The sequence below is a fragment of the Crocodylus porosus genome, unplaced genomic scaffold (assembly GCF_001723895.1).
Source record: "Crocodylus porosus isolate Cpor-Errol unplaced genomic scaffold, CroPor_comp1, whole genome shotgun sequence".
NCBI lineage: Eukaryota > Metazoa > Chordata > Crocodylia > Crocodylidae > Crocodylus > Crocodylus porosus.
Window position 1 is genome coordinate 157,252,481 of NW_017728886.1, and position 14,848 is coordinate 157,267,328.

The window sequence follows — 14,848 nt, forward strand, 5'->3', positions numbered from 1 at the left end:
CCTTTTCTCCTTGCCCCCCATGTAGCCTAACCCACAGTCCTTCTACTTCCTCATCCTTTGATTCTGTCTTGATGAGGGTTGATGTATATTGCTCCTTAACATAGAGCGCAACCCCTCCCCCTTGTTGACTTAAATTACCTTAGTATCTATTAATGGCCATTCTTGCTGCTTTAGTTGCATAAAACTTTCATTGGCTTCTTCATTGTGGGGAGAAGGAATGCATCCTTCATATTAATAACTTTCTTTACCAGCTCCCACAATCACCTTTTAATCAGTAATCAGAATGTGAGGTTAATTCTATCCTTTCATATGTATGATGATGTCGTACAATGGTGCCACAGGATTTGAGTTAACTATGCTATTCTCCTTGAGGGAACCCCACTCAGGTCCTAGGTCTCTTATAATTAGTATCAGTGTGTTGTTGAAGCCATGAAGTCCAGGAAGTACGTATGCAAGAAACAAGGTTTTTTCATGATACCTTTTATGGATAGTTGTGAGATGTTAGACAAGTTCTTAGGCACAAAGTGTCCTTCTTTAGATCTGTAACAGTCACTTTCTTAGGGCAAGATTCTGTGAGTTGCTTCTTCCAGACAATACCTTTAGGCTACAGTCCCCTGCAGTTATCCATGATAACTTTAGTGGGTCTGACTTCAGTTTAGTACCTATGGTTCCATTCTTTCAGGGGCTATGTCGCTTAAACCCCATCTAGGCAGATATCATAAAGTAAAAATACTCTATAATTAAAACTGTTATTTCAGAGAAATGTAACTTTTATAAGCAACTTATTGGTTGGCCACCTGTCTTCATGAGGATTTTTAGGCCATGGTCTCATGCCTGCTTTTGTGTTGTGGTTCTGTCGTCCACATCAGGACTTTAAATAGTTTTAGGTCTCTTGTAGTCTTAGACCTCTTGAGTCAGGCCTGACAAATTGTGTGCGCTTCCTTCCCAAGAAGCTGAAAAATCAGAAGACTTGTTACTTGTGGTGTTTTAGTACTGGAGATTTGCATATTAATTACCCACAGTGTTTTTAGTCACTGAAAGAGAGATTTCTTGTCCATTGAACCAAGAATACTGTCACAGGGCGGGGACCCAGGAGCGGCCGTGATCTCTCCTGGCGCCCCCTACCATGCCAAGTTGTCTATCAAGCACCCTTGTTTTCGCCCGCCAAGTCTTTGATGACAAAAGTATTATAAGGGAGGCTGCCTTTTGACCCTTGGACACAGTGCTCTTATTTATCCTGGCCCCCATTCTGTGTAGATTGATTTGGTGCCCCCCCGGCCTTGTGGGCTGTGCGTGGCTCCTACCACCCCTTATACCACACCCCAAACCTCTCAGATGTACCGGACGTTGTTGAGTCAAATTACTATTGCCCGCGCCCTTGCGGATGTCCTCTGGGCTCACCTCTGTGCGCCTGCCCTCCCTGGGGCTCGCCTCTGTGTGCCCACCCTCTCTGGGGCTTCTTGCAAGTGCCCTCTGGGCTTCTTGTTGGTGCTCCTCGCAATTGGGGCTCAGGCGGCCTTAGCCGTAACTGGCCCCCATACCCCCTTCTTAGGTCTATGATCCTTATCCAGCTCAGGCAGCCTTGGCCTTACCTGGCCCTTAATCCAAACTGTTGTGCCCTCTCTGGCATCAGGAACCCCCATGCTGCTGGGGCACTCCTATGAGGCTTCCTCCAACCCCTTATAGCCTCTCCCGGTCCTCCGGTGTAATAACAAACAACAAGCAAACAGAATAACACGAGCCAACCGGCTATAACTCAAATGAAGCCCCCTGGCTAAAACGCAACCCTAAACTATCTGGTGGCTTAACCTCTCAAATCCCTACCAGGGTTTCCTCCACCCGGTCTCCTCACATGGGAGCTGATTCAGGCCCTCAGCTTCTATAGGCTGCAATGCTTCAACAGAGCTCCTTCACCCTTTGTTGTTAACAGGGAACTGCCTGCTTCAACAGAGCTCCTACTCCCTCGGCTGCCAGAGGAGAACTGCCTATGGCCTCAGCCTGGGCTGTTTATATAGGCCAGGCCCTGCCCCCTCCTGGTCAGCTGACCCTTGTGGTTGGCCCAGCAACCAACACCTGTCCTTCTCTAGGAGCAGGCACTTCAGTGCACTGCGACACACCTCCCCCCCCCTTAAGTTTATAACCCCTTAGGAGCAGGGCACGGGAGTGTCCAACAACAAATACATTTGCTGTCAAGGTAATAACGCATAAATAAAATAGCCTCTGGATATCCCATGATGGTGTGAGGATGCACAGCCCTTCAAGCAAAGCTAAAACTATATTTGCTGAATTACTGTAAGCAGACTAAGGCCTCTGTAAGACCTTCAGAAAGAATGAAACAGAATTTAAAAGTGGTTAGTCATGCAAAGATATGTAGGGAAAAAACAAGTATAGTATGGATAGATTTTTCTCTTCTTACGTAGTAGTTTTGAAGTACGATAATTTGAGATCTTATCTGTGCTGAGGTTAGCAGCTGGTATAGTTTCATTGATGCAATTGTCTTATGTAGATGTGAATCATATTAAGACAGCATTACCTCGTTTTAAAAGGGCTTCACTGATGCATATAATGCTGCACTAGGAGAAAGTATTAAAAAATGTTTTTAGATTGCTGTGAGATCATGGCCCATTTTAATGGTGACTGTATAATCAGTCCTTTGTGGTTGTGGTAGTTTGTGGTTGTGGTAGTGTTCTGAACTACACTTCATGTGCATGGTAAAGTGGGTGTAGAAGTGAGAAAAGAGACTGACTTTCATTAGTACACGTTTAGGATCGTGAATGCAGAAAAGATGACAAAGCCAGTAGGGAAATACAAATTGCCCGAGCAAGGGACTAACATTAGAGGGATGGGGGTGAGGAGGTAAACACAGCTAGGTTACAGAAAATACAATGTTAGCCAACTAAGCCTGGGCGTGGGGAAAGGGGAGGGAGGGGGTTTGCGATGCTGAGAGAGAAAGATAGATGCACACAAACCTGTTACAATGGTCTGCAATGGTGGAGGAATTGGTTTAGAGAAAGTGTCTCAGTCCATATAGTCTCATTGAGGGAATCCTCTTTGGCTGGAGCGGGGTTGTCTGTTGCTGAGGAATCCTCTTGAAGTGAAGTCCATCTAGTGCGGGGGAGGGGGAGGGCAGGCGGTCCCTCTGGGTCCGGTCTGACGGCGGTTCATCTGGTGGGGTTGGAACACTGATGGTGGCCCGTGATGTGTTCCACGTAGATGTCATGGGACACCATAACTACTCACCTAAACAAGCCAATCTTGTAAAATGCAAATGTGAGCTTTCCAGTGCATTGATGCAAGTTTAGTCAATGGCTATTGTAGTTTGTTCAACTGGTATGTACTCATTACAAAGCCCAAACTCTTGCTCCCTTTCTCACATATGCAGCAGTATTTCAGGGTGAACTGTTCTTCATTTTCTCAAGTTTTATGACCTTTCTTCTATGATCCCAAACCAGTTTTTTTTTTTTCAATATTGAACACATCTGCTTGTTCACTTTTTCTTTCTTGAGTACATTTATTTTACAAAACACACGGGATATGTCCAGTTCTTACTTTTGTTTGGAATGTCTTTGTTTTTACTGCCACATTCCAGCTGTGGGACTGTGTGGTTTTAAATCTGATTTTTGGCATGGGTTTTTGGTACATTTTATACAGTACAACTGTATAGAAAATCTTTTGGAAAGTAGCCATTTTGTCATCCTAACACACTCAGATGCACTGAATCTTTACTTGCCATTTAGGCATACAGTTACACTCAGAGGAAAAGCAAATGCATGAAAAGTCTGAAGTAGTTTTCCTATGTTACTGTGGCTTATTTTGTTGCTATCCTAACTTAAAATCCAAGATGAGATGGTGCTGTGTAAGTGGCAAATTGTACTACATTCTTTTATCTTTTGGAATGTATCTAAACCACTTGTAAATAAGTATGTTTCACTGGAACGTTGGAGACGAAGAGAATGCAGTTTCACTGGAAAAAGGGATTACTTGAAAACTGTGTAATAGGCTAGGGATGTGAAGATTTGGAATAAAACAGCCTACTTCTTTGAAATTCAGGTTTTGTAAAGGATTGAAAAATATTAATTTAAAGAAAACCGAACAAAAGAAACCAGAAGCAGTCCAAGAGAATTGCATTCTTGGGTTTTAGGTCCCCATTTTTGGAATGTCCTTTTTTGAGAAGTTAAATTGTTCCTTATTTATAAGGTACATTCAGATGAAATTATTTGACTGCTTAATATAGTCAAATACAGAATTGGCTATTGCTGGGTAGTTGGGACATATTTGCATGTATTGGATGGTCTTTTTTTATCTGTATTCTGCAGTTGGGTTTATATACATACTTGCAGAGAGCTCTACTGGAGGAAAACTTCATAATCTTAGAAAGCCTTCTGCCAGAGGGAACTCTGAAGTTCAAATTTAGTAGATCAGAATCTTTCTAGAAAAAACGTTATGGAAACAAAAAAAATTGTACAGTAACCTGATTTTTTCCATTACCCCTAGAATTGTAGGTCTTTTTCATGTACTTTTCCTAGTAGGTAGAATATTACTTTGACCAATAAAACACATCCTTTGCTACCTGCAGCCATGGTATACTGTACACTGTTTATTGGCTTCATACTCTATATATAGTTTTTTGATATATTTAAGTATTATGGGAAGGAACTTCACTTGAATAGTACTTGAACTCAATAGTACTTGAACTCAGCTGCCTTAGATCCCATACAGATATTTTGGTAACTTGGATTTTACCACTGTATGGTGTTAAGTTGCTTTCTTTAAATCTATAGCACATAGGTGAGGACAGGATCCAGAGACTAGCTTGGTCATTTATTTTCATCATCACCAAAACAACTTGGATTTCAAGGCATGATGGAGCAACTCCCCCCAGGTATACCATCTTTTAAAATCACCTGTTGACACTGTAGAAAGAGTGAGCAAAACATCTTGACAGGGACTTTGACTCTTCAGATTGTAGCTTCTTGATGAAACGTTTGTTTGGGTTTTTTTTAAGTAAAACTTTTGTTATTTGGTTAATTTTCCTTTTATAAATAAAGTACAATTAAAGAAAGTAAGTAATGTTTTAAATCTCTAATGACAGCATCTAAATTAGTCGTTGATGCCTAACAAACTTTCCAGCTAACCAATAATTAGGTGCAACATTTGAATTCATGGTGCTTTTAGAAATGAGAGAGAATTGGATTAGACCAATTGCTGCTTGGTCTGAATTTTGAGAATTAATTGTATTACCTTCAACACCGAAGTAAATATTCAACATTATGTTGCAAAATTTTGGTGAACAGTTTCAATTAGCTATAATTGCATATCTAAATACCTAAATTGTATGAAATGGTTATCTGTAATCCTTTTCCAGTTTCTAATTGTGTACCTCCTGAAATTACTGCAGCTCCCTTCTCCTGTTCACTTCTGATTATCTTTTATTTTTTTTTTAATGTCTCCTCCCTAATCTCTATTTTATTTCTACATCAAGGTAGAAACTCAAGCTCCAGTAAGAATGTGAATGGACTTCTTGAAAATGTGTAGCTGCTATCAGGTTGTTTCCTTTCCTTTGTTCTCGCTGTAGTGACCTCTAGACTCTTATGTCTGCTGTAGTGGAAAAAATACAGGGTCCTGTTAATGGCTACCCTTCTGGTAGACTGAGTTCCTTTTCTTCTTTTGGTAAACAGTTGAATCTTAGCTCTGTAGTATTCTGAAGAATTTACGTTCATTTTATTCTGGACGTAAAAATGTAGAAATTGCTCCTAATATTTGAAATGGACAAGTTTTTCTTGTGCAACATCATTATTAGCCTGAAAATAATGTGCTTAAAATACAAAAGGAATATAAATGACTCTTGAATATTATTAGAAATTATCCTAATTTGGATATTTACCTTCTTTATAGTTCAGTCTTTGGCCTTAAACTCGTTCTGCTTCCCCATGTACTGATTTTAAAATGACTGAATAATTCATCGTTAGCCTTACTTATTAGAATGCAACTTGACATCAGTTTGTACTCCGTCTTGGTAGCGCTTTATATATCATGAACATGTGATTTGATTCCTGCGATTTAGATTAAGGTCATAGTTTAAGGTATTGTCCCTGACGCACCTTTTTTTTCTTCTGTTTGTCCACATCAGTTGGTTTTTCTTCAGATGGGTTGGATGCGGCCAGGAGAGGCAAATAACTAACAGCAGCCCTTTACTATTATATCATCTTGTGCAGCTTAGTCTGCTACCATCTTTAAGTCATTTTGATCTACAAACTCTGTGTTGGAGTGAGTCTTGTCACTTCCTGCTGTATTTACCTCCTTTTCCCTGTGATGAAATATTATGCCTTGATATGGCCCGAGTGGTGAGAAGTAATGGTCACTTCCTGTTCCTCTGTAATCCTGACTGTCTCCCAAGCTGAACCTATGTGTATACGTGTCAGCTGTTCCAGTAAATAAAGCACGATCTGAAAGCAGCTTTGTCCAGCCCTATTCAACTTGATGCTGGTCTGTTACTGTCTGTTTGCTGCCTAGTCCTTCTTCATTTTGTATTGGAGCCCTTTAATTTTTCCTCTTGCTTTCTAAACAATAAACCTCCTGATATGTGAACCTGTGAGACAAGTTTGGGATTTTACAGTATTATTCCTCCACTAAGGAAGTCCTTTGTATAAGCAAATAGCTTGGGTCAAAATTTGTTCTGTATTAATTTATAAACTGAAAAATTTTAAGGGACCTAAATTGTAAGTGCTGAAAAACAAATGGGAAAATAACATCTTAAGTGCATTTGTGTGAGTTTTTTTTGAATACAGTATGAGACTAGCCCATCAACATAAGATTTTATTTACAGTAACTAAGGAAACTGGTGAGAGTCCAGAAGTGTTGATTCTTTTTGCTCCACAATCTAACAAAAACCCTAATCTGTAATCTGTATTTGATTTCGCTCACTTTGAGCTAGAAATTGTAGTTAGTTTTCTTCCTTCAGATTCTTACAATAAAAAATATACATTTTCTGAAATACTGTCCAATTTCACTGTAGTTTATATAGTTTAAAGTACCTTCTCGCTGCTAAAAGAACAAAAAAGGAATTGCAAAAACAGATATTTTACAGGAATAATCCTTTTATTTGGGATTGGTATCACTGTATTTAAACTTCAGTAGTTGAAACTTCACTGTCCATACCTGTGTTAAATTGGGATACATCTCTTCACACTAGTATCAATAGACCTGCACTTAAAAGGGATATTGAATGAAAGGGGCAGAATAGACTTTGTCATCTTCACAGGAATGAATATCTTTCTGTGACACCTAACAAATACGTTGTCTGTCTTTGTTCGGTTGTACTTGGCCTCTACTGAGCATCCTGCAGTATTACACCTGACACGGTGTATTATTGCCCCTTATAAAATGCTGACAGTTAGTTTTTACTAATTAGATTGAAAAATTGTTTTTGATGCAATTTGGCTGACTTGGAACTTTAGAAGCTTTTTTGTGATTAACGAACTAAAAACTATCTAGATTATATTGATGAAAGAAATTGGTGTTTTTAAACTTGCTCATAGAAACTTTTTGTTCTATTTTTTAGATTTGGATATAACTTTTACCTTTGGAGTCCTTTGCATATCAGGATTACAGAATAGCTTTGTAATTCTTCCTTTTCCACATTGCCCAGAGCAAAATTTAGCTTTTTCCACAGAAGCATTTTCGGTGGTTATGTTCACTTTATCTTGATCATTGCCCCAGAAACATAATTAGCAGTACAACAAAAATTAATTCCTTTGTTTGATGACCTTCACTTCAGCTTCTTTGTATCTCTAGTATGCTGTGACCTGCCTGTTTGAACTGCTGGGGTCCCATTATGGATTGTTAGCACTTTCAAGGGACTGCATGTGATGCACCAAGCATCACTAGAGAAGTACTTTGCATGTAGCAACTGTATGAAGCAAGAGTGCAGCAAGTAGCTTGTTGGTACTGATTGGAAGACGTGGCAGGGAATTACTAACCTGCACAATGAAGCATGTCATAACTGTGACAAGCTGGCTGCTTTTAAGGCCATATAAAGACAGCTGTTGTTAAAATAGCACCTAAGCTTGTAGTTCAGAATAGAAAGTTTGTTTGAAAATCATTTATACAGTGAAAATATTTAGAGTAGGGTCTTTGACTTGGATTAGGACTGTCCAGCTTCTGAGTGTCAAGGGCTGGCCATGAGCCTCCCAGCCATACTCGTTATGGGTTGCATGCCCTATTGGCTGTCTGCAGTGCGGGCCAGGCCATGCGCTGCTTCATACTCTGCCAATCCTCAGACCATGTGGTGGGTGCTTCCCCTGCTGTACTGTGCAAGCAGCCCCATGCGCCATGTCATGCCACGGTGGTCCCCCCTGTGCTGTACAATCTTCCCAAATTCCCCAAGCCACCTGGCTGCAGGCTGTCTTGGCCACACCTGCAGGGACAGGGCAGGAGACTTCAGTGGCAGCTGGAGCAGTGAAAGAAAGAGTAGCCCCTGCACCAGGAATTGGGATGGAGGGCGATAGGTTAACCCTTTGGAGGCCTCATGTGGCCTGTGGGCCACTAATTGGACAACCCTGACTTAAACTGTGTAGGTTTTTTGTCTCCTATTTGTTCATTACTGCTGTTGCATGTCGAAAGCTTTTTATATATTAACTAATTTGAACTATTCTAAATAGTAGAGTATTCTAATATTCTAAGGATTATCAAAATGAGTTACACACATGGCTTAAATTGGAGTTGCTAGGCTTAAGGAGGGAAATTTATAACGCACTTATGTTTATTAATATAGCAAATACAAAATTCTAGCTTTTTGTTGGATGGGTCTCATATTTCTTTCATCTTCGGCCATTATCAATTCACCTTTTGTGTTGTTATAAGGAGGTTCAAGCTAATTTCACTGTGTTCTCATGCATTGTTTTTAAAATGCTTCAATGTTTGGATTGAAAAAGCAGGGAAACAGTTTAATATAAAGCTTCCCAGTCCTTCTGTGCTTTCTGTATAAATCATAGAGTGAGTCTTTTGAACTAAGGATTTATTAACATTTATTTTCATAGAAGTAAATTTTGGATTTTATTGGACCTGGCAATAACTCATAATACGTATTAAATTTAAAAACTTCAGCAGTTACTTTGATCATCTTACCAGTACATCTCTAAGGACTGTATCTTGCCACACCACATTAATCTAGTCCTTTGCTGTTAGAATGACATTTCCATAAATGTCTCCCAAAAATATGCTGTTTCTGAAAACGTGTAATCTCTAAGTATCTAACTTGGGAAGGAGCTTTTTTTGGTTTAAAAAAAAAAAAAGTGTTGGTAATACATGGTGATCTCAGTGGGTATTCATTCATCTTTCTCTAGGCCACTGGTTCCCAAACAAGGTGTTATGACTCCAAATGGCACCTAATGACTGAGGAAATGAGCCTAACAGACATTAGACTGTTGCTTTCAGACTTGCACTGGAATTTGGGCTGTGAGCCTGAAAATGGGGTATTTCATGCAAAAAAAAAAAGTTAGAAACTGCTATTCCAGGTAGGCTGACGATAAGGAAATCTGGGACATTCGTCTGGGACAGTACCCCTCTGCCCTTTCACTCTGTCCTGTACTCTCACAAGTTGGCAGGGGCAAGGTGGTATGCTGGGCAGGTAGCAGCGCCTGCTTGCCCAGTACTTTGCCAGCCAGACAGTGCCCCACGCTCCTGTGTTTTCAGGATCCTCATTATAATTCTCAAAAGCTAGCCATGACTAGCCTGTGAAATCCAGGACTGTCCCGGCTAAATCGAGACATATGGTCACACTAGCTCTAAGCCTTTTCAGCAAAATCTCTCTCTCTCTTTTTTTTTTACCTACCTCTGTTTTTATGGCAAATGAGTGGCTGAACAAAATAAAGATTCTGTACTTGATATGATGGTTCTATCCCTACTTTCTATAGATAACAAAATGTATTTGGTAATAATTTCCTTCTTCAGCCTCTCACCTTCCCGTGCTACAAACATTTAACATGACATACTTATTTCACTAGGAGTTACTTTCCTGTTAGATGACTCTGCCACTATGCCTATGTGTGCATCCTGTGTTAACTTCTCATCAGCTTAATTGGCAACAGATTCACCAATGCAGTGTTTCTTGGAAATGTCTTTCATGTTTTTTTTGTTGTTGTTGACATGTAAAAGAAGATAAGCTTATCTTGGTTTTTATTTTTCAGTTACATGGGAATTGGGCTTTCTGCTCAAGGTGTGAACATGAATAGACTACCAGGTACGTCTAATATTTACTAGTATTGTGTTTGATATATGAAACAATGCAACCAAACTTAATGGTTTTACAGTGTAATATCTGTTTCAGAGTAAATATCAAGATCTTTTAAGGACCAACAATGTATTTAGCTCCCAGCAGTAAACTATTGAGATACTTGCCCTGTTTATAACCATCTCAATGCATCTTAGCCATAGGACAAATTGCAATTTGATGAAACAAACTTATGTACAATATGGAGCCCTAAAAGGATTTCTTGCACAGAAGAGATGTTTTTCTAATAGTTATTAATAGAGATGCCTTCCTGGGAGCAAAACTTCATCACTTTTTTAAAAAGTAGGTAAGACATACTATTCTTGTTTCAACACTGGATTTCCTTGTCTCTCCTTAGTATTAAGAACATAAAGCGGCTGAAAAACATGGTTACCTTTTTAAGCACCTCTGTAGTCCTAGGACGTTTATGTACGTGCTTTGGGAGCTCACTCTAATTAGAGTGCCTGAGCATCATGTGCATCAGTGTCCCTGTGCTGAAAAATGGTGGTGGGGAACTTTAGTTAAAGCTCGCCAAATCAGCTTAGTGAAAGTGTCCCACTGCTATTTTTCACTACAGGGATGCTGATGCACATGGTGCTGGAGTCCACTGGAGTGCTGTAATTACCATGTTGCAGTAGACTAGATTGATCAAGTCTGCTCCAGTGTCAGGGCAGCCTCGCTGCATGTGTATAGGTGCCCTTACTGATTTGCAAAATTGAGGCCTATATCATTAAAAATTTTAAATACTGTTGTACAGTTTTAACACACTAATTGTTGGCATTTCCTTTAAAAAAAAAACAAAAAAACAAAACAACAAAAACCTGAAAGACCAAATGAATTTGGCTAGTTCAGCTCTTCTTGGCCCTTAAAATCATTCTTTTTGGACACTTCTATTGTTAGTGTAAAAAAGTTGAGGTTGAGATTTTAAATGTTTACAGGTTGGTGAAATATTTTCTTCCAGTAAACTTAATTGCTCAGGGCAGTAATACCTGTAGCACGTATTGTCTGTGCTATCAAATATATACTTTAATATATGGACACTTCAGATAAATTATGGGTATTGTGGGAAATGCAGCTTCCAGAAATTCATACTCTTGCCTAAAATGTTGTGTTAAAGAAACCAGCAGTGTAAGCAGGAACATTCTTATCACTAAAATAATTTTTCTTTGGGTAGGGCTGGGATTACTTCTCATTTAAGTATGCATAAGGAATTGAGAACTTTAAAAGATATAAGCGTATATTTAAACTTGGTTAATATTAACCAAATGTAAATAGTAAACTAGCTATATGGTATCTTTAGCATCTGGTTTCTCATGTATTCAAACATTTATTTTTCTATCTAAATTGGCTGCCATATACTGATATAGTAACAGGAGCTACCAGTTATGCTGTTCCTATTTCTGAAATCAGTGAATTATTAGATGGTATTAAATTCAGATTTTGAAAAATTTTAAGATACATCTGTAACTAAAGAGTTAACAAAACACTGTTAATCAGTGCAGAGTTTTGTCAACACAGTAACTGAGAACAGTAAAATAAAGAAGTGCTGTTATATTTTGGTTCTAGTCATTTAGTATCTTCAGATGGCATGAAAGAAGCCTCTCAGAGAACTGCAATACAAGCTGCTTTGTATATTCTTTTTTCTTTATGGTAAAGAGGTAATGGTATATTTAGTATGGGTTTCTCTTATTCAAGATACAGGTGGACTTAGTTGCAAAGCCGTGTAGGGTCATGCTTTTTTGCAGGTTTGAATATCCAGAGAAACATATCCTTGCTGTATCTCTTGCTCTGTTCCTTTGATTGCATTGGTTGATATGGAAGTCTTGATTTCTTCTTAAGACTTCACTATGGATTGCATCAGACTTACTCATTTTCATTTAGTATAGGTATTGATGTTGAATTTTAATTTTGTTCAGGTCAACGTAGCCTGTTGCATTATCAGTTTTTGTTACTGAATTTTCTAGTGGACTCAAATGTAGAGGGCATTAGCAACGTTTTAAGATATAATTTAAAACTGAGGCCCACTTTGGGTCAGACACAGCTTCACTTATTGGTTCAGAATTTTTCTTTGAAGCAGCATAGGGGAACTGAATTTTGATACCTGTGGATTTGGCAAGCTTGCCAAGGCCTCTGCTCTTGATGAATGGAACAGATAGTCCTGTGAAACTCGAATGGACTTTCTGGTCAGGGTTATCAAGCATTGGAATAAGCTACCTAGACCAGTTGTGGAATCTCCATCCCAGGAAGTTTTCAAGAACAGGTTACACAGACACTTGGTTGGGATGGTTTTAGTCAGGAACGACCCTGTCTTGAGCAGGAGGCTGGACTTCATCTTGATCTTGTAAGGTCCCTTACAGCTAGCTCTACTTTCCTACGATCATTTGGTGCCGAGTGAAGGTTAGGAAGGTGACAGTGATGCCTCAGTAGCAGGTATCTTGCATCCTGCTTTATCTCACTTCCTTTTTTTGCTGCCAAATGCTTGACCTCCTGTTTCATAAAAGATTGCTTGTGCAAATTATTGATAGAGTCTGGGGAGAATCTGTTCTTGCCTCTCTGGAGAATATAGTCTGCCTTGCAGAAGATGTCCTTGCCTATTTCTGGTTTCCAAATGAGAAACTGAAGGCTGCGCCAGACTTAAAATCTAAAGTGTTCTTTTTCTCCCTCTCCTTAAATTTTTTCTTCAAGCAACTAAAGAAACAAAACTCTCAGCACAAGAGGGGTACGTAAGAGTTGCAACAGATTTGATATTTTTACATCTTTACAATGCAAGTACAGTAATAACAATTCTCACAGATTATCACCTACCACGTACTACCAATATAATGATTTATATAAGTGAAAATAACATTCAGTAATATTAGTATTCAAAGAATCTGGCTAAAGACTTGGCATATTGACTGCTGAAACTTTGTCCTCGGTATAAGTCAGGAATGGAATCCAGCTAGGTGCTTCTCAACCTTTTTAGACTCAAAGCACTTCTCAGAAAATGCCAGCTCTTAGTTTTCACTCTTTTTTATTTTTTTTTGGACTACATAAAAAAACCTGAACCACTTTTTCTGTTGCAAAAAATTCAGGAAGACCACAACAATTTAGAATGCTCTTTACATTTTGGGTTCTTATTCGAAATCTCTGGGTTTATCTTGTGAATCATGTTTGCACACTTAAGTGTGTTAACGTTTCATGGCACCCCATGGCAACCTTGAAAAGATCTCCAGGCATCCCAGGGCGCCATGGTATTCTGGTTGCGGATCACTGATCTAACCTGATGAGACAATTTTCTCCATCACCAGAATTTGCCATATTTTAGTATATCACAGTTTCAGGGATGGGTTCCTTCTCACTTGAACAATACATAGTTTAGTAGATAACACAAAAGATGCCAGCTTTTCATTCCACACAAAGTAAATCTTGCAGAAGCATTCAGTAGACAAAGCAGCAGATGCAAAGGGATATTTTCACCCAGCCCAGTACTTATTATTCTGTTCAGCCCCTGCCCCCTTTCCTTCCTGGCATATTAGGACCTCTGGGCACAATTACCACATATGAAAAAGGGAGCCTCTTTCTCTACAGCATCTCCAACATGTTGTGTATCACCCTTTAAAAAAAACTGTAGAATGCTTCATAACTATTTGTTTTCCATAAAATACATATAGGTAATGAGTAACCAGCTTCCAAATTTTGCTCCATTGCTGCATCTCAGTTTATTTCCCCAGGTTTCTTTCCCAACCTGCATTTGCTTAGTCTTACTATCCATATCTTTCTCTCTGAAAATTGTGTACATCTTCATGATGAGGCCTTTCTTTTGAGTACACATATGCCAGTCAGTTCCTCAGAGGGTTAAGTACTCTAGTAAGGACATGGTATTTATTTCAATAGACAAATTTCTTGTTGGCTTTTCACTAGAATAGAAATACCAGAATGTGTGAAGGGGGCCAGCCTTTTCTCATACTACCAGTTGTAACTGAAACAAATGTCTTGGGCACTTGGTGGGTGGGGAGGCTCCAGTAGCAAGTTCCACAGTTCATCTTACCAGTGGTAATTTAGACTCCTTGGAACCTTTAGTGCAGCTCTGAACTCTGTAAGGTATTCTTCACAGTAGCTCTTAACCTGTTCACTGATTGTTGTGATTGTTGTACATGAGTGAGTTCCAATACTGATCTTTTCCAGGTTATTCTGGAGGGACTTAAAGCTTCCATAGCTAACAGTTGTGTCATAAAAGACTTTTGGTTTCTATTAAGAACTTTCACAATTCTTATATTTCAGACTGTTGCAAGTACTCTGAATTACCCTGGAATAGTTGGGGTCATTCTTGTAGATATAGTTGCATACTATTTGCTGCAAGTTCAGATATTTATTTATTAGCAAATTACAGTTTAAAATGTGCCTTGAGGGCACCACATCCCTATAGATGATTAGGAGCCACTACCTTAAAAGTTAAATCTACTTGATGTGACTATTTAGGGGTATACTGCTTGTACCATTGATCTGACCGGGGTGGACAACCTTTGGCCTATAGGCCAAATGTCAAGGCTCTGGGAGCCACATCTGTCCTGTAGCGCTTCCCAGAGGTCAGGAAAT

The 14,848-nt window shown here is 39.2% G+C and overlaps 1 protein-coding gene across 2 annotated transcripts in view; it reads left to right on the forward strand.

Annotated features, from left to right (window-relative positions):
* Positions 1-14,848, forward strand: part of RANBP9 (RAN binding protein 9) — a 48,616-nt gene that overhangs the window by 7,378 nt on the left and 26,390 nt on the right. For both annotated transcript variants that reach the window (XM_019543755.1, XM_019543762.1), the window contains exon 2: positions 10,188-10,240. In XM_019543755.1, coding sequence (XP_019399300.1) covers positions 10,188-10,240 — 53 coding nt within the window. The remainder of the gene's footprint in view (positions 1-10,187; positions 10,241-14,848) is intronic.